Source organism: Cantharellus anzutake (assembly GCF_015039405.1).
Source record: "Cantharellus anzutake strain C23 chromosome Unknown EI90scaffold_105, whole genome shotgun sequence".
NCBI lineage: Eukaryota > Fungi > Basidiomycota > Agaricomycetes > Cantharellales > Hydnaceae > Cantharellus > Cantharellus anzutake.
This window is the reverse complement of record NW_024067055.1, coordinates 211,735-236,591: the sequence shown is the minus strand read 5'-3', so window position 1 is coordinate 236,591 and position 24,857 is coordinate 211,735. Positions and strand designations below refer to the sequence as shown.

General features: G+C 47.9%; 4 protein-coding genes across 4 annotated transcripts; 3 read left to right on the top strand and 1 right to left on the bottom strand.

Annotated features, from left to right (window-relative positions):
• Window positions 1-1,770: 1,770 nt before the first annotated feature.
• EI90DRAFT_3167796 (uncharacterized protein) lies at window positions 1,771-2,931 on the top strand (the record flags this gene model as incomplete). Its single annotated transcript, XM_039066305.1, has 5 exons — window positions 1,771-1,779; window positions 1,853-2,010; window positions 2,132-2,282; window positions 2,416-2,500; window positions 2,555-2,931. The coding sequence occupies 5 exons, from the start codon at window positions 1,771-1,773 to the stop codon at window positions 2,929-2,931; spliced, it is 780 nt and encodes a 259-aa protein (XP_038909592.1).
• Window positions 2,932-8,567: 5,636 nt separating this feature from the next.
• Window positions 8,568-11,646, bottom strand: EI90DRAFT_3158662 (uncharacterized protein). Its single transcript, XM_039066180.1, has 7 exons — window positions 11,260-11,646; window positions 11,158-11,203; window positions 10,876-11,091; window positions 10,688-10,818; window positions 10,100-10,620; window positions 9,264-10,051; window positions 8,568-9,210 (listed from the first exon to the last, which is right to left on the bottom strand). Exons 1-7 carry the CDS (start codon window positions 11,568-11,570, stop codon window positions 9,058-9,060), a joined length of 2,166 nt encoding a protein of 721 aa, XP_038909591.1. The 5' UTR covers window positions 11,571-11,646; the 3' UTR covers window positions 8,568-9,057.
• An 8,622-nt stretch (window positions 11,647-20,268) lies between these two features.
• EI90DRAFT_3021242 (uncharacterized protein) lies at window positions 20,269-23,075 on the top strand (the record flags this gene model as incomplete). Its single annotated transcript, XM_039057627.1, has 10 exons — window positions 20,269-20,421; window positions 20,739-20,935; window positions 21,061-21,148; window positions 21,276-21,362; window positions 21,441-21,639; window positions 21,756-21,791; window positions 21,915-22,042; window positions 22,162-22,329; window positions 22,450-22,732; window positions 22,948-23,075. The coding sequence occupies 10 exons, from the start codon at window positions 20,269-20,271 to the stop codon at window positions 23,073-23,075; spliced, it is 1,467 nt and encodes a 488-aa protein (XP_038909590.1).
• A 909-nt stretch (window positions 23,076-23,984) lies between these two features.
• EI90DRAFT_3021241 (uncharacterized protein) lies at window positions 23,985-24,592 on the top strand (the record flags this gene model as incomplete). Its single annotated transcript, XM_039057626.1, has 4 exons — window positions 23,985-24,081; window positions 24,110-24,306; window positions 24,355-24,493; window positions 24,546-24,592. 4 exons carry the CDS (start codon window positions 23,985-23,987, stop codon window positions 24,590-24,592), a joined length of 480 nt encoding a protein of 159 aa, XP_038909589.1.
• Window positions 24,593-24,857: the final 265 nt, after the last annotated feature.

Here is a 24,857-nt window from a genome sequence, read left to right as displayed (position 1 = left end):
TCAAAGTCGCATGCAGCAGTGGTGGCCATGGGTGCATAGATCAGGAAGTGTAGCAGGCATGTACAGTGATGAGCAGGAATGGGTAGGAAAATGGGTAGTGGCAGACAAGACATCATGTTTCAATTGGAAGAACAAGTGGTGTCAAAACACAGACAGACAGCCAGCAAAATGCAGCTAGCATTGGCAGCCTACAGGGTAATTTTCAGAGATTACACTCAAGACACCCAACTGGCAAGGCAGGGTGATGTCAACACAGGCAGTGCATGAGCAAGCAGCTAGCAAACATAACTAGCAAGGTGGTGTTGACATTGGCAGTGAAAATCACAAGCCCAATGGCAGCATCTTCATCCCTACCCACAACACCATCACCTCTCCAGAACTGGCCAAGTTATTCCTTCTCCACGTGTTTTCCAAACATGGAGTTCCTTCCCACATCACCTCCAACAGGGGTCCGGAGTTCATTTCTCATTTTTTCCGTTCACTTGGTAAAGCTGCCTCCACTTCACCTCCAGTTATCACCCAGAAGGAGATGGACGGACCAAATGGATGAACCAGATGCTTGAGCAGTACCTGCACATCTATAGTAACTACCAGCAGGATAATTGGTCCGAACTCCTACCTCTCACATACAACAAGCTCCGAATGCCACCACAGGCATCTCTCCATTCTTTGCCAATAAGGATTGCCATCCGAACATCACCATTCACCTGGAGTGAGACCTGACATCAGTATGTGCCCAAGAGTACTCAGTAGATCTCGACTCCCTCCATCACTTCCTTTGCAAGGAAATGCACCATGCTCAGATCCATTACCAGGGCCTGGCAGACTCCCATCGGAGTCCTGCCACTGGAACAAGATATTGATGATGACCTCGATACCAGCACCCCTGAACATATTCCCACCTCTCCTAGCCCCATCCACCCTCCCCAGCCTCAGCTTTGCCAACCACCTATTCCAGTGGCTGTCCAATGCACCATGCTCCCAAACGTCCTACTGGCATTCATATGTGTTGTACCATGAAAGTTACCACAAGTGAAATTGACAATGGCACTAATGTTGTTAGGTGTAATGGGATGGGCTGTGAGACGGTTTGGGTATATGCCTCTTAATACTGTTGTTGTTTTCTGACAGACAAATTAGTTCCATAGGTCATGTCAGGGTCTAGGGTCCTACATTCCCCCGAACTGGACATGCAGTGTGTGTGTGTGTGTGTGTGAACTCTCGATATTTTACATGCTTTAATGAGCTGCCTGGTGTGGCGCATGAAGAGCACGGAGCTAGGCCCAAGGCATATTATCATACATGATTCTATACTCAAGTTCCACATGATTCTAAGCTCCCGGATAACACCAACATCGTTTGCCAATGCCCGGATTCGCGACTGAACAATTCAAATTCTTCTGAATTGTGACAGTGGTAGACCATATCACATGAGCCTGTTATGCTGCAAGTGATCCCCTATAGAACGTCTGGGGCCATGCTGATTGAACTCCTAACTCCTGGCTGGTTGTCCCCATGAGAGGCCCCTTTCGGGTAGTGAATAGAAGACATCAAGAATCCCGCAACAGCAAACAAGCAAGGAAACAAGGCTAACTATTGGCATAGTGGAGGTTTCTAATTTATTTTCAATGATAATATACATTTGCAAATACATTTGAATCGAAAATTTTGATGTGTGCAAAATAGGTTTAGTCCCTCTGACCAGAGACTAGAGTGCTTGCACTTTGCACTTCGCTGAACTCTGCACTGCCCACTCATTTTTGTCAAGCCATGATTGTTGTAAGAGTTACATAATCAAATTCATAACTTTTCCTCACAACACAAGAAATACAATTGAGAAACTCAAAAAAAGGAAGCGGAGGCCCTTCAGAGTCGATCTCTGAAGACAAAGACAATAAAAGTGATTAGGGGTCTATGGTTAAGCGATTCACAGACAATATTAAAGCATAAGGATAGAGGCAGTCAGGCATCTGTTGCTGGTGCAATCTGGCCCAAAATCAGCAAGCCAGAGTGAGTGTGAGTAGGGGTTAGAACCCCTACATCCTTAGACCGGGTTGGGACCCAGTGAATGTTGGATTTGAGGACAGCAACCTGCAATGGCTGAAGAGCCACCCCACTGGAAATGACATAGGTCACGTTCAGTGAGGGATAAACGCATTTCCCCACCAAGAGCTGGTGGAGAAGCAGTCATAGGAGCTACCTGTGGCCTCTTGGAACAAGAGGAACAGGTTGAGGCTGGATATCCGACAGCCTCAGAGAAAATCGATGTGCAGGGGACATCGGTGAGCCAGCTGGAAGCTGAGCTGCTGTCATTCTGGCACAAAACCAGAGGGAGGACAGTCAAGTAGACTGTGTTGAAGTTAGCCATTCACTCAAAGCACTCATCTTTGTTTGCTTTGTCTGCATTGTTTCCAGCACTTGCTGGTTTCCCATATGTACACCGAGTCCGATACCCAGTGGCACTTCAACCAACTTACCAGTTGTTGTGCACAGTTTGTAGGTGGATCTTCGGTCCAGTTACTATAGACTGTCTTTGACCTCTCTTAATGAGAAGAAAGAGCAGGGGCTGGGGATTTGACCAGCCCAGAAAAAGCTGAAGTGCAGGACACTTCGGTGAGCTGGCACTCAGCAGATGCTGAGATGCCATTATCTCCCCATGGAACCAGTGGGGAGATGGTCACTTGGACCATATTAGACCCTTCAGAGTGGGAGGAATGGGTATGGCCCGTGAATTTGGCTGGCCCAGAATGGGTCGAAGTGCAGGGCACTTCAGAGAGCAGGCACTCAGAGATGCTGAGATGCCCTCAGAAGTCTTCAAAGGACAATGAAGATAACAGCAGCACATGCATATCGCTGCTGGGAGATAAAGCGCTGGCTATCATATCAGCAGTGGATGAGCACACATCCAAGAATGCCTGCACACAGGTCTGATATTGGCAGACAACATGGATGACGTAAGTGCAAAAGAAATGTAAGAAAACATATGTAAAGGGGAAGATGATGACAAATTTTCAGCATCGAAAATTGCATAATATTACCTGTGGGGTGACTCTGTGTGCAGAGTAACTATCATACTAACATGGGGTTCAGCATTTCCTGAATGACCCCAGACTCCTTCCCAGTTGCTCACATGATTTCTCCAAGGTTTAGCCACAACTTACGTTGCCTCCAAAATCTGTCAAGCAACTGGTACAACTTCCAACACATGATGTTCCCATGCTAAGTTGTAATGAGCTGTACATAGGTTGCGGAATATAATTTTTAGTATTTACGCATGCAGTCATTGCACCCAACCCAACCTGTGGAGACTAAGGGAGCACATCCAGGGTTGTGAAGTCAATATCTGGGTGTGCATGAAGTTTAAAAGTTTATATATTACTTGGTTACCAGTCACTTGGTTGTGCCCAGTGGCATAAGTGGTACAGCATTGGCTGAGGGTATGCAGTTTTTTCAAGTGGCACATGTTCAATTCTCACTTGGGAAAACTTTTTTGTCCATACCCTCCACTCCTTAGTGTACAGAAAACAACCATTTCACACAATTATTCCATGGGAGGGCCTGAAAAAAGTTTTCCTAAGTGAGAATCAAACATGTGCCACTTAAAAAAACTGCATACTCTCAGCTAACTGTTAGAACTGGGCGACGGCAGACAATTCTGGAGGGGAACTGGAGACTTAGCAAGGAGGGACCTTGGCCTCAGCGACTCATGCAGAGTGCTGTGCCATTGCTGTTTGTCCATTTGGTCCTTAATTTCAGAGGCAGTGAGCAGGAAGTCTCCAGGGGGCATTTCAGGTCGATTTTAGACTGAGGGCCTAAAACGAGTATGTACAAGCACCTGTATATAATAGAGAGACAAAAGCACAAGGAAGTCAAAGGGGGTCCAAATCGAAACAAAGGCGTCCAAATGGGAACAAAGGGGTGATGGAAGTGGAGCGGCACTGAAGGTCATAGGTTGGAACCTGTGGTACATCCGAAAGGAGATAGGGAGGGTGAAGCCCAGAGGGGCAGGAGGATGAGGTGAAGTGGGGATGATGACTAACTGGCTAGAATGGAGAGAAGCACCAGCCCAAATAAGGATGAGGGGAAAGCACAAAAGATACATTACAATCAGCGAAAGTGCCAAGTAAGGTCCATGGAGCTCAAAGGTTGCAGAGCTTATGGAGGTTGTGGAGGCGGGGTTGAAAGTCCAAGGAATGTTAGCAATGGTGTTTACGTAGTATGAGGTCACCAATGCAACTGAGGTGGAGTCAAAGTCCGAGGTCGGAACTATGATGGAATCTTGGAGCAAAGGTACGAGCAGTGTCTGAGTACAGGGTTGTCAGGGACAGCTCAAGAGAGGCAGAGGTAGTGGCATAAAGCTCGGCACTAGTGGCCGGCAGTGGGGCGGTGAGACTGTATGGTGGGCAGCCCTTCTCTGGGCTTATGTCCCTATGTAGCTTCTTAGGCTGAAGCAGTAGTGATTGTCATTAGGATGAAAAGCTAAACTAAACTAAACTAAACTAAACTAAAGTAGGATACTTGCCTGAAGCAGCAGTGAGAAGAAGGCTACTTCTTCGGTTCTGCTTCAGCTCAGTTTATATACAGGCAGGAACGGGTCACGTGTGGGGTGCCACATCAGCCCAGGTAGAGCCGGGCTATTGCGGATGACTCCACAGGCGATCCCAAGTGTCAGAGGAAAGAAGTACAAATGAGGATGCATGGCATACCCGGTGGCGCAGTACCCACATGGATACTTGGTGTCAGGCATGTCCGTGCTACACAGGTGAGAGGAGAGGTCGTCTGTATAAAGAGAGAAAAGGAAAGAAGAAAGACAAAGGGAAAGCGAAAGAGGGAAGAGAAGGAAAGAGGGGCAACGGGAGGGTGCAGCGTGCAGCGGAGCGGCATGCTGTCAGAGACCAGATTCGAGATGAGGGAGTGTCTCCATAGTGGAGGGCTTTGGCCTCAGCGACTTCTGCCAAGAGCGCTGTGCCTAGTGACACGTCCGTGCCCTAACTTACTGACTGGCAATCAGAACCGAAGGGGGGGTAACTCTAGTTGATTTTATTACTGGAGTGTAACCTATGTACAAGCAGGATATATATATGGTTACAGTGAAGACGGGTCTGCAATCAGCGGAGCTGAACGGAGCGGAGCTAACGGGGTTAAAGCATTAGCCGACTGAATATTACCGACGAGTTGGGTCGCAGGGTTAGCGGTAAGGCAGGCGATAACCCAGAAACGGAAAGGAGGGATAGGCCCGAAGGTGGGCTCTGCAGGGCAGGCGAGTGTATTGCCCAGCGGAGGTGGGGGTGCGCTAGCGGACGTTGGAGCTGTCCGGAAGTCTTCGGGGCTCCATACTTAGGGAGGCGTAGGTAATAAATTGAAATGAGGGGGTGGTGACCATCAAGGGGTACCGAGAGGATTGCGGAATACGGGAGCTCCGAGGTTAGTGAAGGAGCGGAGTTAGACCGGAGGGAACGGAGGGACCGGAAGTTGATGGCCAGGGATGGATATGACACATGCCCTGACAAGGGTACAGGGCAGCGGTGGAAGGTCGTAACTTGCTGGAGGTTTGGCAGAAGAGGGTCAGAGGGAGGAGAGTGATGAGAGGAGTGGAGGAGGAATGGTGTCAGGTCTGAAGGCGAGTATCAGAGCAGACGGAAGTAGGGTAGGAGAGGGATGGAAGGGTGGAGGAGTGAGGAGGAGTAATAGGAGGGTGGTGAGAGGAGTGATGTTCGGTCTGAAGTTGAATATCAGAAAGACAGAGGTAGGGTAGGACTCCAGAGGTGATGAGAATGAGGGTCCGGGAGTCGGTTCAGGATTGGGTATGTGCTAGATCAGGCAGATTCGGATGACTCCAGAGTGGAATCGGAGACTCAGCATGGAAGGACCTTGGCCTCAGCGACTCAGGCAGAGCGCTGTGCCATTGCTGGTTGTCCTAGGGGTCCCTAATTTCGGATCTAGCAGAGGGGAAGTCTCTTGGGGGGAAATCAAGTCGATTTCGGACTGAGGTTACAAGTTACTATGTACATTGTATATAAGGAGGGGTCCGGAATCAAAAGGAGCAAGGGTACTCCAAAAGGAGACAAAGGGAGCTGGAAAGAGGAACAACACCAAGGGTCAAGGGTTTGACTCAATGGTGTTTCCCAAAGGAGGAGTGAAGGCCCAAGGCCCAAGAAGGATGGAAGGAAGGAGGATGGGAGTGGGGAATGGCCAGCTGACTGAATAGAAAGGAAGCAGCAGCCCAAATAGGAATGAGGGAGAATAGCGGAACTGAATGGAGCAATGCAATAGTTGCAAGGTCCAATGTAAGTCCAGAAAGTCCGAACTCGGAAGTTAAACTCCGGAATGTTGGCAAAGGTAATTAAATGGAATGAGCTAACCAATACAATGGGTATAAGCAGAGGTGGGGCCAAAGTCCGAGGTTGGAGCTAAGACCGAAGGTTCCAGAGACAGAGATGCAAACAGGATTCCGGAGCGGAGGTCCGGAGTTGGGAGCATAGGTGTTGCATGCTCATCTGGAAGGTGTTGAGGATGAGGTTGGACCCGGAATGTTCTGGAGTCAGACCCAAGGTGGTGTCAGAGCCGGAGGTGGGATAACCTCTTGGAAGTCGGCAAGGAGAAGGTGATGGAAGGGAAGTAGGGCTCCTGTCAGAGACCAGGTTGAGACAAGGGAAAGTCTCCGTGGTGGAGGGCTTCGGCCTCAGCAACTTATGCCAGGAGCCCGGTGCCAAGTAACATGTCCTTGCCCTAACTTACTAACTGGCGACCAGAACTGAAGGGGGGTAAACTCTAGTCGTTTTTATTACTGAAGTGTAACCTATGTACAAGTTGGATATATATATAGTTACAGCGAAGATGGGTCCACAAATGGTGGAGCCGAGCAGAGCGGAACTAATGGGGTTAAACATTAGCTGACTGAATGTTACCGATGAGTCGGGTTACAGGGTTAACAGAAAGGCAGGCGATAATCCAGAAACGGAAAGGAGGGATAGGCCCAAAGGTGGGCTCTGCAGGGCAGGCAAGTGTATTGCCCAGCGGAGGTGGGAGTGCGCTAGTGGACGTCAAAGCTGTCCAGAAGTCTTTGGGGCTCTGTACTTAGGGAGGCATATGTAATAAATTGAAAGGAGGGGGTGGTGACCATCTGAGGTTAGTGAAGAAGGAGCGGAGGTAGACCGGAGGGATCAGAGGGATCGGAAGTCAATGGCCGGGGATGGATATGACAGCTCCAGAGTCAGTTTCGGAGTTCTGGGAGCCCGGAGCAGAGGTCGGGATTGTATGGATATGACAGTATGTGTGGATATGACACTAACGCTGTACCACTTATGCCACTAGGCACAAACAAGTGACTGGTAACCAAGTAATATATAAACTGTTAAACTTCACACACACCTGGATATTGACTTCACAACCCTGGATGTGCTCCCTTAGTCTCCACGGGTTGGGTTGGGTGCATGCATAAATACCAAAAATTATATTCCGCAACCTATGCACAGCTCATTACAACTCAGCATGGGAACATCATGTGTTGTAAGTTGTACCAGTTGCTTGACAGATTTCAGAGGCAATGTAAGTTGCAGCTAAACCTCGGAGAAATCATGTGAGCAACTGGGAAGGAGTCTGGTGTTGGAATATCAACGCTCATCGACAACAGCTGAGCTGCAGCATGGATTGGGGAGTTTTTATTTTAACTTAATATCGTTGTGACTAACAATGACTATACCTTTTTGTTTCAGAGTCACGGTACCACATGCTCCCAATTTACTTTGTCTTATATTGCCAGTTGTCACTGGCAATTGCTTTAAGCGATATTGGCTCCAGTCGTATAAGTTACGCTGGATGCCATAATTTTTCTCCCTCCCTCAGTTCTCTATTTCGAGACTGAGGTGATACCATTTCTTTCCTATCTGTGTTTGCGCATAACTCATTGTATTTTCATGTTATAGTTACACGTGATAGGTAAAAATCTTAATACTAGTTCTCTATTTCGAGACTGAGTTACACGCGATAGCTCCTATTTCATTATCTGGAATGACCCCCCCTTGTTTGCTAGCACTTCACTACCTGTTGTCTCTTCTGTTGGAATACGAGTCACATGATTAGATTGAACCGGAATATCCGAGAATATTCTAGGTGCCTGTGTAAGCGCTGGGCATAGAATGTTATTCAGGAGTATAAATGTGGGTGCTTTGGCACCGTATGTTCTTTAGTTAGTTACAGTTTCTCTTCTCATTTCTATATTACATCTGGGTTGCGAGTGGGTTACGCCGCGTTTACAACATCTTCTTTGTCTCCGAGGTCTAACTCCGACATCGAATCTGTTGACTTTGCTCCACCTCTAACTCTAACTCGATTTCCTTTGCCACTAATGGCTCTCTTTTCGTTTCATCATTCGAGACAAACATGTTTTCTGTAGGTGCGCGCTGAACTCGCATCGCCAGGACTTAACAAATCATTTTCATGTCTCCAATGCATACTTTGCACTGCACTTAAGTATTAAAATTTAGTTAAAAATGTTGTGCGTGCGAAGAACGCAATCTAGTTTTTAAGTGCAAAATAACAAAGCAGTGAGTCAAGGCTTTTTGTCCATTTTCAACTGAGGTTACATACATGTACATCGGGAGGAGACAGGAAATTATGCTTCCTATTAAACACCGTAGGCCCAGTCCAGGAAGATTCAGCCAGAGGGGTTGCAGGTGCAGATAGGATTCCAGGTAGAGATGTATTAGCTGCAGCGGTTGCAGATGATGATGCACCTACACGAGGGGTTTTTAATCGCTTTGCTTCAGCCTCAGGGCCTTCATCGCGCATGCATTTTTTTTGAGGGATAAGGAGGGAGAGACACGATGACATGCTTCGGGACGACAAAGTATTTAAGGACAGGAGAAGTAACGGGAGTATTTAACTGGGATGAGATAGCGGAAGAGCTGGGCTCAAAGGTCGGGTCAGATGTCTCTGTGGGGTGCACGAGAGAAGAAATGGACAGAGAACCACGGCAGCGCTCTAGAGAAGCCGAGGGCTGCGTCACAATGGTATTGGCTTTTCGAACACGTTCCTTGTACTTGTGGGGTCGGAGGATCAGTTAGCGATCAAATTATGGGCACGACCACGCCACTGAGCAATGGCTTCCAAGAATCGAAGAGCTGCACGTTCAACAGGCTCAGCTGGATATCGCTTCGAAAGGTCAAGCAAATGCATGTGAAGGTCGGTCATATGGTGCACACTGGCAAACTGAGGATATGGATAGTTAGCAAGGGAATCAAGTTCGCCTTGAGGAAACTAACCTCAGAGACATGTTCAGTCATCTCAACCGCCCATTCAGGATCAGTGTCAATGGGGCGTGTGTTTCCCAAACATGTGGTCTGGAATCCATTCGCATAGGAGTTGATAACACTCAACTCTGACTGAGAACCTGCGATGCCAGTAGGAATACCATGCTTGAAGAGAATTTTCGCAGCCTCGGCTAACGTAGGCATGCCATCGGGCTCAAACTGGGCAGCGTAAGCTTCCGAAAGTGACGTGTCAATTGATCCTTGCTTCTGGCTGACTCCATCATCCTCCACAGATTTCACGTCGGATGAGGTCGATCCCAAGCGGGCACGCATTGTGGAAACATTCTTTTCATCAGGTTTCTCAACAACATCTTCCCAGTCCACACCTACCCCAATACCAAAAAGGATTTCAAGAGCATCGGGCCCCAACCAACCACGTCCCAGGTATCCCTCTAAAGCGGCCCTAGTGACCATACCACTCAGTAAGGCATACCAGATGCGGGTGGGGCGCCCATCGCCAGTGGTGGAAGGAATGTCAGCAATAGAAGTGGGGTTGGAGGAAGAGGGCTCTGCAGGTATGACAGTCCCGGCCTTCACATCAGCGAATTGCTGCCGCTGCTCACGCATCTCACAACCAAGTTCTCGAGTGATGAAGGCAGATAGCCTGAGGAATCGTGGCAAAAGTGCAGCCATCCGTGTTCCGCTGATGGCGAGTTCCTTTGGTTCGCCCTTGTCGTTAACGTCGTTGAGGACAAACTGAGGAATAGCAGAGCGCAATGGAATGCCGGGGTCCGGCAACCCTGAACCGATCGTGGTCAGGCTTCTTTAAATTAATAGTGTAAGGAGACCATTCTTGTCCGCTGCATAGGCCTCTGCGTGAAGGCACTCAGGTGGACATTCATCAAAATCCGTCAGGTGACTTGCACAAATGGGCCAACACCTTCGAATTCCAGAATTGTACAAATCCCGAGAATGCCCGACAGCTTTGCGCACTCGAGGGCCTCGGCTTGCATGCGACCCCGAAGATGATGAAGCAAAGGGTGGGCTAGAAACGGAGTGGGATGCCGATGCCGACTCGGGTTGCCTAGCAGATAGACTGTTCAATGATCCAAGCGCCCATGGAGACTCCATACCGGCCCCACGAGGAATCGAGGAAAAAATAGATCGCGCTGGAGGTCCACCTGACTTCGATTCCGAGGCAAGGCTGGACTTGACCCTAGTTTGCTGAAAGGACGAGATCGGAGTGAGGGGGGCGAGGGAAATGGGAACGCCTGGCGACGGTTCAAAATCCATTTGGGCCCAGCACAATTCAGTGGAGGAAGCGGTGCCGCTGGCTACGATTGATGCAATGGACATGGGCGACAAATCACTTGACAACCCTGAAAGCATGTTCTCTGGTTGCTCATCGGGGCCAAAAATGCTGATCGCGTGCAAACAGGTTGTTGACAAGAGCAGAAAGCACAATTCTGATCCTAACCCCATTTGGTAACACCCCCGGAACTCCAGGATTCACTTCGTGAGTGTGACGAGAACCAACGGACCACTGGGTGAGTAAGGAAGTAAGAACCTATAGGAGACATCAACATGGGGTGGAAAAACATGCAGGGGAAAATGAATGGCGAACCTTCTCCATTCCTTCTGCGTTCGCCCTTTGAACTTTCGCGGTCTCAATGTCCACATTTGGTACATACCGGTTCGCATCAGCACTGAGGCCTTTATACCGGTCGTCCCCGGTTAACCCAAAAAGTAGCTCGTGAGCAAGTTCATCATCAGTTTCAGTGACATCCTTTTCGGTTGGACCTTCTGGGGACCCAGTCTGCATTCCCAGCTCAGATCTGACCTGGAATACCAGCGCCTCTCATGTGAGCGCTATGGTTAATTTTACCAACAGGCAGCTTCATCTAACCTGGTTGAAACGAGTGCGTGAATGCAGCCATAACATATGATCAAGACTGGGAATGTTGCATCAGTAACGGGCGTTTGGGATGTGTGATCTCAAAACAAATACATCAAAGTCTGGACTGTCTTCTCCTTTGGAGGTATGCTATGAAGATGGTGGGCATGTTTGTGTGCTGGGGCTTTGTAGGTGAAGATGTTTGGGGATGGAGGGGTCTGTTCTGGCTTTACTGGGTTTGGGTGAGGGATTGTAAAAGATGGCTTGGCTTGGGGTCTGGAGGTAGTAGGCTGCTGCAAATGGGGTACTGCTGGAACGTCAAAGAAGGGAGACTTGGATGACGATGTAGGAAGGGTGATGCTTTGAAGTGATGGTAAAGCGTGCTGAGTGGATGAGGGTTGTTGTTGTTGTTGTTGGACTTGCATAGTCCAGGGGAACTTCCGAGACAAACCACACAACCATGAGTACCAGCAGTGCTAGGTGCAACCTCCGGCCCTCTGCAGGTGTCTCCATGGACAAGCCCCAAATCCTTGCGCAGAATATACAGAATGGCCTGGAGAAACCGTTACTCCATGTAGACGGTGTACTCAGAGGGCTGGGTTGATTGGGGGATCCCTGTCGTTAACCGTGGTGCACTAGCAATGTGCTAAGCGCCTCCTGTCATATCCATCCCCAGCCATCAACTTCCGGTCCCTCCGTTCCCTCTGGTCTAACTCCGCTCCTCCTTCACTAACCTTGGAGCTCCCGTATTCCGCAATCCTCTCGGCACCCCTCGATGGTCACCACCCCCTCATTTCAACTTATTACCTATGCCTCCCTAAGTACAGAGCCCTGAAGACTTCCAGACAGCTCCGACATCCGCTAGCGCACCCCTGCCTCCGCTGGGCGATACAATCGCCTGCCCTGCGGAGCCCACCTTCAGGCTTATCCCTCCTTTCCATTTCTGGGTTATTGCCTGCCTTTCCGCTAACCCCGCAACCTGACTCGTCGGTAATATTCAGTCGGCTAATGTTTATCCCTGTTAGCTCCGCTCCGTTCGGCTCTGCCAATTGCGGACCCGTCTTCGCTGTAACCATATATATATCCCGCTTGTACATAGGTTACACTCCAGTAATAAAATCAACTAGAGTTACCCCCTTAGGTTCTGATTGCCAGTCAGTAAGTTAGGGCACGGACGTGTCACTAGGCACAGCGCTCTTGGCAGAAGTCGCTGAGGCCGAAGCCCTCCACTATGGAGACATTCCTTCGTCTCAAATCCAGTCTCTGACACCTCCAGTGGATTTCAGTTAAATACAAAGAGTGGTCCTTTTCAATGATATCTATAACGAGATTGGAGGCGAACATAGTGCGTTCTGTTAGGTGCAGGGCTGGGAATGATGCCAACAATGAATTTTGAGCTTACCAAATATGCCACTTATGGCAATAAATAGGAAGTAGAACACCCAAGGAATAGAGGACGGGTCTGTAGTGTAACGTATGGTTATCCTGATGTTGAGGACGTCAATCAACATGCCTTACCTACAACGATGTTCACAGTTTGTGAATGAAATGGCTGGCCTGGCTTTGCCCAAGAGCCCATTTTGGGGACATGCATACCCCACAATTGAATTGGTTCTCACGGGGATGAAGGTGGTCAAACAGGTCAATATTTAGTGGGATTCTGGAAAAGAAGTCCTCCCCTCCCCCAAATTCTCTAAGGTGCTAGGATGCACTAGAGTGGGTGTGAGTGAGTGGAATTCCAACAGTAGGAATAAGGGCAGTGATCTAGCTCACAACAAGTGAGTAGTGGACACTGAGCCCAGACCTTGCGGAATCCTGGAGAACCCACCATGGAGTTAAGGATCGAGTTACATAAGTGAAGTCAAGAGAGAAAGTAGGAGTTTAGGGAGAGTTGTCCCCCATGAGCTTAGTTGGCATCGAGAGCCACAAGCCCTCTTGCAGCAGTGAAAGTGCTGAGTATGGTCCGTGAAGCTTGGAGGTTGTGGAGCTTATGGAGGTTGTGGAGCTTATGGAGGTTGTGGAGGCAGGGTTGAAAGTCCAAGGAATATTGGCAATGGTGTTTATGAGGTCACCAATGCAATGGACCTGAGGTGGAGTCAAGGTCCGAGGTCGGAACCATGACAGGATCTTGGAGTGAAGGTACAAGCAGTGTCCAAGTATGGGATATGGGACTGTGGTGGAAGGTCGTAACTTTGGCAGAGGTTGGCAGAAGAGGGGAGGAGGGAGGAGAGTGATGAGAGGAATGATGAGAGGAGTGGGGTCACATCTGAAGGTGGGTATCAGAGCAGATGGAGGTAGGGTAAGAGAGGGACAGAAGGTGAGGGGTGAGAGGAGTGAGAGGAGGTGAGGAGAGGAGTGGGAGGTGAGGAGGTAAGGAGTGGCATCATGTCTGAAGGTGGGTGTCAGAGCGGACAGGGGTAAGGTAGGACTCTGGAGGTGGTGGAGAGGAAGGTCCAGAAGTCGGATCAGGATTGGGTATTGTATGGATATGACAACACCCATGGATGCTCATGAACTCCCAGAGGCCATAACAGCTTCTATGTGCTTGGTATTTTGCTCTGTTACAAGGATTTGACACTCAATGCTGCCACAGTGATGTGCAGATGGGCAGAGCAGAGGGGGGGATCTCGATTGTTCAATCAAGTGTGAAGCAAATATTGCCATAATTAATGATGAAAGTTACTAAAGACAGGCAGCACTGACATGTCTATATTCGCCAATACTATTTACATAAATTTTGCTGTGATCAAAGTGATGGAGATGTATGCATGTTTTTCCCTGGGCTCCTCACATGTATGATGCACTTGTAAGGATTGTATTCCCCACCCTTAACCTTAATCCCCTCATTAATAATATATATATGTAGCCTCATTATGGTATGTACTGATGGACTGGGAGTGTGAGGCTACACCAGTGCTTAAACAAGCACACTAACATATTTGGTGGGCACTCACAGTTGTGGCACAAAAATCAAAGTTCATATTTATTATTATTGTCATATCCATCCATGGCCATCGCTTCCCACCACCAGTCCTTCCAGATCACCCCCACTCCTTCGTCACTAGCCTCAGAGCCTCCGGATTCCACAACTACCTCCGACCCCCCCAATGGTCACCACCCCCTCAATTCAATATATGCCTCCCTCATCCGCTAGTGCACTCCTGCACCTGCTGGGCAATTCACTTGCTTGCCCTGCAAGTCTACCTTTGGGCCTATCCCTCCTCTCCGTCTCTGGGTTATAGCCCACTATTCCGCTAACCCCGTAACCTGACTCGTTGGTAATATTCAGTTGGCTAACATTTAACTCCATTAACTCCGTTCCACTTGGTCCTGCCATTCATGGGCCCGCCCTCGCTGTAACTATATATACATAACTTGTAGATAGGTTGCACCCTAGTGATAAAATCGACTAAAGTTAATCCCCCTTTTAGTTCTCACTGCCAGTAAGTAAATTAGGGCACGGACATGTAACTTGGCACAGCGCTCCTGGTCTGAGTCACTGAGGCCAAAGCCCTCTGCCATGGAAATGTATCCATTGTCTCGCATCCAGTCTCTAATAATTATAGAAATGGGATTTTCCCATTTTTAGCCTCTTATGGGCTCTGTGGAGTACAGTATCCCATGCCATGTAAATAGTTATTATCCAACAAACTATCATCACACAAAACCTGACCCAACCATCTTATTGTAAACCAAGCTCTCACAACCTCTGCCACATTATCTGTAGAATCATCCCTATCCTGCACCCAAAACCTATGGAAATGGATCAATTCAGCCCCATAGTTATAACATTTATACAGACTCCTGGGAAGACATATTGTCAGGGACGCGTCCGGGGTAGAGGAGGCCCAGGTGAGATGCCCGACACTAGAAGCCTTGCAGGGTGTGGAGTGGGCGTGCATACTGGTGGGCCCGGCTCAGGAGGCAGTCCCTGGCCACTTAGACTGAAGTGGAAAGGGGTGTTATTATTATTAAAAGGGAATACTATGTTACTTACCTGAAGTGGAAAAGGGTGAGAAGAAGGCTACTTCTTCGGTTCCCACTTCAGGTATGTTTATATACATGCGGCTTAGGTCACATGATGGGTGCCACATCATCCTCGCATACAGCCGTAGTCACCCAGGTGTCCCCGTGGGGGATCCCGAGGGCATCCACTGTGAACGTGCAAGCTGGACATAGCAGGGGTCGCCCGAGGTGCCCGGGCTGGGCGTGTCGTGAGCGTGCTGCGGGTGGGTCAATGGTACATTGATACAAGGAAAGGTCGTCCATGTAGAATAAAGAGAAAATAAAGAGAAGGTGAAATAAGTAAAGAGAGAGTGGAATGGAGAAAGAAAGAAAGAAGAAGGGGGAGGAGGTATGGGAAGACTGGGTGGTGGGGTACCGGGTGAAGTGGGGCCGGGTGGGGCCGGGTCAGGCGGGTGTGCCCTGACACATATAAAGGCTTTTGGTTGGGTCCCCATGGGTCTCTATATTTTATGGAGTCCTGCAATTTCAACTGATATTTTCACTTACTATAGTATTGTCAGGGTACCTCACCTGACAATACAACCCTGAAACCCCCCCCCCCAGTCTCTCCCCATTTTTCCCTATTTTTCCATGTGTATTTACAGCCAGGAGCCCACATATGGACCTGTGGGAATGCACCTGGCTTCTGCCTGCAGTCAGGCTATAAACTGGCACAGTCCACCTCCTTTTAGAGTAGCTTAGCAGGAATAGGGAAACTCACCCTTCTTCTCAACTCACTCCCCACTAACATAATAGCCACTGGGTGAAGTCTAAAAGATAGGTCAGACTAGGTAGATATACAGTGAATTAAATGATAAGAAAGAGTGAAGGGAAAGGACAGACCTCAGTTCCCAACTATTTTGAACTGAGGAAAAAAGAAAAGAATGCAACAGCATGTTCCGGATGTCTGCCAGTCCAGAATCACGTGGCCCAATCAGTTGCTGTCACTCCAACACCCACTGCCCAGAACACTGCACATACCCAACTCTGAGGTCAGGCTGCCCCTGAGTGAGTCCTGACAAGTATGTTGTTGTTCATGCACTGTCATGGACTTCTGTGGACCTCCCATCCATGAACATTCATTGACATTCATGGACCCTTCTAATAACACTTGTGTGAGCTCCCATGGGTATTCATGGGTATCCATGGGCATTCATGATACCCATGGAATTCCATGGAAATTTGAAGATAATGTTGTACATGGGCTTCCATGGGTGTTCATGCCCATGAAATCCATGGAGCCCATGGGAGATATTACACGTTCAAATGTTACTCAATGGAGTTACAGGTTAGCTGACTGAATATACTGATGAGTCAGGTTACAGGGTTAGTGGAGTGACAGGCTATTACCCAGAAACAGAAAGGAGGGATGGGCCCAAAGGTAGACTTGCAGGGCAGGCAACTAAATTTCCCAGCAGAGGTGGGGGTGCACTAGCAGACATTAGAGCTGTCTGGAGGCCTTCAGGGCTCTGTACTTAGGGAGGTGTAGGTAATATATTGAATTGAGGGGGTGATGACCATTGGGGGTGTCGGAGGGGATTGTGGAATACAGAGGCTCCAAGGTTAGTGACAAAGGAGCAGAGGTAATCCAGAAGGATCAGAGGTGGTGGAGGGTGATGGCTGTGGATGGATATGACAGTATCCCCTTCTTAGGCCTGAACCCTTGAAGGCCCAGAATTAGTAAGGGGAGGGGAGCTGTACTTACAGGAAAAAATTAAAATGGAAATGAGGAGTGGAGAGAAAGGAGAAATGGGAGAGGGGTCAGGATTCCTAAGGAGCTTCAGGTCCAGGCTTGTCTGGGTACCAAGAGTGGAATGCCTCAATGAAGTCAGAGGCGTGATTGAGTTCACCAGCAAGGAGCCATTGCATCTCCTCGTTGGTCCCTTCATAACCTAACCACTTGATCAAGTAGAGCAACTTGTTGCATCTACATCGGTTGATCTTGGAGTCAAGGATCTCCTCAATCTTGAACTCCATTTCACCTTCAATTTCTATTGGAGGTGGGGGTGGTTGTGTCAGGGCTCGGTCCTCGATCAGGGACAGCCCAACCTCAGTCCTAGGTGTGTGCGGTGTTCCGGGTGGTTGGGCGCTAGACCCTGTCCTCAGCTCCTCAAACTCACTGAAGGGACTAAGCGGGGATTGAGTTGTCATGTATTACAGAGGGTAACTACAACTTGCCTAAGCGGGGATTGAGTTGAGAAGAAGGGTAAGTTTCCCTATTCCCCGCTTGGCTACTATAAAAAGGAAGTGTACTGTACAGTTCATAACGTGACTCCAGGTAGAAGCCGAGCATGTTCCCGCGACTCAGAAAAGGTGTCACATGGGTTAAGGCGAGTTGCTCGCCTTAACCCACGTGATTTTTCCCGTGGGCTCACATGCGGGCTGAAGTTGTGAGAGGTATGTAGGGATGGGGAGGTCTGGGGAGTGGGGGAAGTTTGGGAAGGTGGTTCTGGGGTGTGGTTGGGTGCCCTGACAGCGGGGTCAGGGGCCGATCCTTGACAGGTTGGTGATGGTTCAGGATGACGTTTGGGACAGAGGGTTTGATCTGCAAGACATGGAATACCAGGTGGATGGCTTGCATGTTTTCTGGGAGGTGGAGAGTGAGGGAGTGGGTTCCAATGTGGGCAATGATCTCGAAAGGGCCAAGATTTTTCTCAGAGAGCTTCTTGGAAGGTCAGGTAGAGCAGAAGTACTTGGTCTTCACATAGACCAAAGTTCCTACCTTGAAAGCTGGGGCAGGGCTCCTGCCCGAGTCTGCTGGGCCCTGGTAACAGATCTGTGCGTGGTGCATTTCTTCATGAAGGAAGTGATGGAGGGAGTCAAGATCCACCAAGTACTCTTGGGCACATACTGATGTCAAGTCTTGCTCCAGATGAACAGTGATGTTCAGATGGTAGCCCATATTGGTGGAGAATGGAGAGACACCTGTGGTGGCATTTGGAGCGTTATTGTATGTGAACTCCGCAAGAGGTAGGAGTTCAGACCAATTATCCTGCTAATAGTTACTATAGATGTGCAGGTACTGCTCAAGTGTCTGGTTCATCTGTTCAGTTTGTCCATTGTTGTGGGGACAACTCCATGCACCGCAAAAAGTCGGATTCTGTGGAATTTGCCCACCAACAGACGCTACATACCCACTGACACTTCCAATAATCATTCTATCACTATCCAACACACCATACACCCATTCCTTATTTTTCTATATTTTTTCCATCATTCCCGACAGCCCCAAACCAAATTCCCACACCCAACCATGCTGCCAATTTCACCCCCTCTCCAGACCTCCATAACCACACATACAACCCAGCCATTTTTCTACCCATTAGTGATGCTCTACCTTCCTTCTTCACCCATGGAGCATTTCCCAGAATGGCAACCCCATACTTGGATGGTTCAGCACAGAGTAGAGTCTCACATGGTCTTGACAGCACCTGTCAATGGCCACATCTCAAGAACTATGGCACCAATTGGGACAAATAAGGGTTCGTTGAAAAGCTGGAGACGAGGAGGTTGCTGACAGGAGGATAGGCGGGCTCTGTGGCGAAGTGTTGCGGAGTTAACTTTCACAATTCCCATTTCAGATCTGCTATCATATATTCCCCATTCATTCATATTTCTTTCATTGTTTCTTTGTTCCCAATTGGATATGGGCAAAGGCAAGGGTGATGAAATTCCCTCGGAGTGAGATTGTATCTTAAAACATGGAAATGAATTCAGATATGCACTGGGAACAGGCACTGCCATCTCCCTTTTGCTCCATCCCAGTCATCGTTGAGGTGCACATCAGGGTTTAAGGCCATCTGCATGTCCAATGGACATTGCTGTGCAGTCTCTTGCTCACAAGTCAAATCCGCAGCACTGAAGATGAGTGATTCTTGTGTACATATATACTGCCTGAGCAAGGTGAATGGAGACAATGTGAAAGTTGCCGGAGAATCCGAAAGTCGTGAAATCAACCAATGAGAGCATGAAGTCAAAGCCCAGTGAGAAGTCAGGCAGCATTGGTGAAAGCAAAGAGTCAGACAAAGGGGTGACACAGCATGTAAACTAATGAGTTGGTACTTATACATAAAGAGACGGAATTAAAGCTCTGTCATTGATGACATCGGAGGGTGTTTGTCAGATATAGCCAGAAAGTGGTTAGTTGTCACCTGGGTTAAAATGACAGTGAGGGGGTGTGCCACTTGCCAAAGTGGTAGACGCCACCAATGTGAGGTGAGTGAAGGCACTCTGAAAGTGGCTGGGTTTTAGGTGAGTGTGGGATTTCTCATGCTGTCACTGGATTTCCTGTAGCTGTTGACTTTCAACATGACATCAGAGCAATGTCAAGAGGAAGTCTGCAGTGCTCAAGATGAGGCTGTTGTGGTTGCAGGGCGAGAATGCCACCAATGTGGTGTGAATGAAAGTGCCTATTCAAATGTGGAAATGATTGGCAGGTGAAGACTGGGGCTGAGATGCCTGCAGAAGTGTGTCAGCCATGTGTGGTATGCAAGCCACATCATGTCCGATCTGGAGTACTGATTCCGGAGCAATGTCATTATGACAGAAACCTGTCTAAGACCATGATAAAGCCAGCAAATGAGGTGAAATATGACTACAATGCACCAGGGAGCCAATTCACCAGTCAACCAGTGAAGCACTGAACATCACCAGTCAAAGTTGAGATGAAGTTGTCAATGGAGTAATGGCATCAATGATGCTGCCAGGGTGATAGGATGATGTAAGATACACTGGGGCATATAAAAGGCTTGAGGAGAGAAGGAGGAAACTGAGATGCAAGCAAGTTAGAACCCTCAGCAGGATTAGGTAAGATAGAGCAGCCAATCAAAATGGTTTGAAACCTGGCTTTGGGGTAAACTGAGCCAATCAGATCTTGTAGATGACCCTCAGGGATTATTTATTAGTTAGATTACAGAAGCATTTGATTGAATTATAGAATCATCCCAGGACATCCACTAGTAAATATCCCCTTTTAGGCCCATTTGAAGGCTAAATGGCCCCCCTCTATAGGCCATCATTAGATGGCTGACTAGGCTGGAGGGGGGTGAGGAGTCCGAGAGTGAGGATGGATTTTTATTGGATGAATTCGAAAAGGCACTTTGAGTTCTTCAGAATAGGATGCATGATGTGGATCAAGAAAACTGGGAAGTCGATGAAAGCAATGGGTTAGAAGAGAGCGACAAAGAAAGTGAGCATGATGATGGCCCATTGTATGAGTTTGACACAGGAGAGAAGCTTGTGACAGACACTGACTATGTGTTCTGTCTGGAGGTACATTGCCATCAGATTCTCAAGTTATTCATCCACCACCCGTGCCAACATCCCTTCTTCCTGACACCCTCTGGCTCATCCCAAACTAAAGAAGAAATCCATCACACCTCTGTATATCAAATGTATACATTCTGCCATGAGCGCGGCCTCATGGAGGTGTGGGCCTACCTATGGAATTCTTGGTATTCTTGCTGGGACCTTTGGGCTCGCTCATCTAGCAGTACTCACCTGTCATGCATATGAACAACAATGATTATCATTGGAAGCGGCTTAAACATGGATATCTTCATTTCAAAACCTGCTCCCCTCTTGATCAGACTGTATTCATTATTACATACTCCACCATAAACTCCTACATTCATACCTCCAATATGCTAGAGCCAGATTATCGCATTGGACGAGGTCACACTCTGACCTGCTGGCAATGCACCTTCAAGACTGCATGGAATGATCTCTCAAAAAGGCAGCCTAGCAGTCACCACTACCACATGGACATCCCCAATTGGACAAGTTGGTGTGGAACTCAAGCCACACATACCTTCCATCTCTGTAAACACTTGGTCCACTGTTCTAAGAAGCCCCCCATGACATTCTGGGAGGAAATCCACCATAGGCGCATCATGCCTTTACATATATCAGTATTCTCACCTTGGAAATCGAGACCACAGCACTGGTAACACCTCAGATGGTGATGATCAAGACCATGAAGGGACAAGACTGGCTCTCAGTCAGTTCACAAGACAAAAATGCATATGCTCAAGCCCGGACCTTAGTCCCTTGGCGGATCCTGTCAGCAAGAGGGTTTGTATCATATTCACTCTTGACACGAGATAACAATGTAACTTCATTGCTAGGCCAAAACATGCACAGATGACATGGACATTCTTGACAATGAAACGCCAGTGGACCTTTGGCTGAATGAAGGCTCGGATAAAGAAGAAGTAAGTCTAAACAAGCATAGCTCTATTGATGTTATAGTAATATCAATGTTGAATTTATTTGAGATTACAGATCTACAGGCTCACTTCCAAAGCATTGGCAAATCTCTGGTTGAGGCTGGGGAGATGGTTCTCCAGCAAGCAGGAAAGGATCAGGGAATTTGGATGCAAGGGATGACCCGGCATGATCTTATGACCAAGGCAATGGCGGTCATTGAAGATTTTCTGAGAGTAATGCATTGGGATGAACATAGCAGGCTTGGACATACTTGGCTAAAAGGTAGGACATGCCACACATGCCAAGCCAGTCTTGCAACATTAGGCTCACATCACTCAAGTGATTGGGATGGCTCATCAAATGTGGCAGATTCATCATACTGTGAATCTGATAATTAGGTATCACCAACAAGCTATCACATTCTGAAAACTTATGTAGGTGAAGTCAAAATACAAAGAATAACGAGATTTTATACCTTTGTCTTTCATTACGCATGTAGCGCTTATCCCCACCCCTCCTGTTCATTGCTTATATCTGATTTCTTTTTATTGTCTTAGTTACTTACTGCTGTTACATGATATATCATTTACTCCCTTTTCCCTTCCCCTCTCCATTCAACTGTCCTGCTGAGCTCCTCATTCGACAAGCACCATCATTGCCCAGAAATTTTCATAAAATGGCAATCGTGAGTATGACAGGGATTGCCAAGCATACCATCATCATCCGGTGTATGGTAACGAACCTGATAACAGGCGAAAGTCCTTAGTTTATAAGTTCAGAAAGCCCCCTTAAACACTCTACCAGTCATGCAGACACATCATAGCAAGCCACTGGCTAGCCAAGGCTCTCAAGGTCATGCCAGGGTTTATCATACTTGTTATTGACACCAACATCCTCCTTTCTTCCTCTCCGTTGTTGCTAGCCTCATCCAGTCGATCCGTTGGACCATCATTATCCCTTAGACTTTCACTGGTAAGTGTCACTCCTTCAACATAATGCATACACCACTGCATTACCCATGCAGCATTGTTACAGCATCACCGAGCTCGATGGCCTTTCTGAGAACAATCCTCCTCATCTCTCAAAATTCAGACATCCAAGGGCAACTACCTCCAAACCCTCTCTGTTCATGTTGAGAGTATCAACTTCCATGATGATTCCAACACAGACAAGACCATGAATGACTTGATTCTGTGTTCCACATCATGGCAAGCTCAAAAGTTCATCAATCACCAGTTATTCCTTCCTGGACTTCAAAGCAGCATTATGATGCCCATGCTCCCCAGCCCCAATCATGATCGCAAGTGCCCATTCTTGCCTGTGTGGCAATCTCACAGGAATGTTGCTAATGGATTACTATTGCACATGTTACCTAGTGTGTTGTTGAGTCACACCTCAAGAACAGGCACTCCAGTTATCCCTTTTTTGATACCCTACAATTCATATTGCAACTCATCATTGAGCACCCACTTGATCACTTCTATTTTATGAGTAAATAATAATAATATAAAAGAAAAAAAAAATATGGGGGTCCGGTAACATTTGCACAGCCATGGAGTCACTTTTGAGTGCCAGTTTCTAGTGGCACAGGCATAGGCAGGATAGCACAGGCAGAGGTGGTGGCATTGCTAACCACATTGCTGGTCATGTCAGCTCAGGAGTGGGCTGTGTCACATCATGCTGCCACACATGAGTGCAATGTGGAACCACAAGCATAGTCCTCAAACAACGCCATGGGTGGGCGGTCGGGTTATAGCATCATGGATGGTGACAGCAGTTGGGTAATTGCGAGGGTGAGTGGCAGCATGCATGCCCAGAGCTGATGGTACAAACAGAAAGAACATGTAAGCAATGGGGGTGCACAGTCAGATGCAATGACTGTAGGAAGCAGGGGGGCGACATTGTTGTTGCCAAACACTTTGTGGTTGCACACCTGACAGCATCATTACATATGAAGTAAATAATTGTGTGTCACCCCATGCGCTCCTCTGACTGGGTACAGTCTGGGCACCAAATGACAACACCATGGCATTAAATAAACTAAACAGATATGGAGATGGCAAACAAATAAATACACATGTTGGTCTTCTCAAAACCAGTTGAGTCAATGCTCTGGGTCTCATTTGCTTATTGGAATGATAGTCAGTTGGTTTCGGTGTTCAGGGTCTGGCAGGGCAAGCATGGGGGTGGCAAAATTGGAGGCAAATCATTGCTGTTCTGGCACCTGTAGTCCCATCCAAGCGATTCCTGAATACATATATATGTATATCAAATATGTTTGAATTCAATCACCAAATACAATGCGGCATAAACAACCTTTTTTTCCTCCATCACCAGCACTACCTTTGATCATCCACTATGACCACCTTCCACTTGATTCACGAGCATCCACCCAATTCATTCAAACATCTGGGATCAGTTCGAGATGACATTATTGCACAATATCCCCAACAAACCGCTATCCACCTCATCAAATCGCATCCCATGTTTTGACAGTGCACCTCGTTAGATATAATAGGGCCTGAAATTTATGAGGTGAGGTGAACGTGTGGTTCCTGGTTCGCCTGTGATTCATCTCAAGCTTTGCAGTGTTTGGAACCAATGCTGACAGGGGTGGGGCCGACACAATGGAGTTGGAAGATGTTGCCAAAAACCACTTGGACTCAGACAAGGTCGAGTTAATATTAGAGCAGGCAACGCAATGTGAGCTCATGGTGGTTTTCAGTAAGTTGCTGACGTTGCCAGTGAACAGAAGTCTGGAGCTATCATTATAGGCACCAGCTTGACTTTAACTTCATGGTTTTCGAGGAGTCCGGATCCTCCTTTGGCCAACCCGAATGGATGGCACACCCATGGGATTCACTGAAAGGGCTTTATGACTATGTCAGCTCCTTTGTCATTCCTCACTTGGGCAGTGAGGAGAATCTTCGGGTGCTTTCTTTGTACCAGGTATGTAGCCGTTCAAACTCTGATGGATTTTTTGTGACCATTTTGCAGATGCCGAATGAGGACTACTTTCAGTTGCAAAAGGCCGGAAAGCTGGAACCCATTCAGCTACAAAAGACTATGACTTTGCTTCTTGACCTTGAAGCACCACTGTGGAAGATAGGACTCTCGAACCTCATATTCGCATTCAGTCCGTTTAGTCTCTGATTTGCCTTTGTGAACTGCATTGAATCAATTCATAGCTGTGAAATGGGAGCTCCATATTCCATATGCCTTGTTTGATGGATGACCCAATTCCTATCAGTTTGTCCATGGGGGCCGTGTTGAGGCAACTTCCGAAGATCCCATAAAGTTTCTCCATCAGGAATTCCGCCAATTGATTAAGCCTAGAATCCTGCTGGGGACTGATGATGTATACAGCACTCCTCTTTGAGTACTGACTCAGAGCAAACAGACACCTGCATAGCAAACTGAGGCTTCTGGAGAAGCAAGGTGGCACCTGCACACCTCTTCCAGCACCCTGCATTGTTGGAAGCTGTTGGAGGAACCATGTG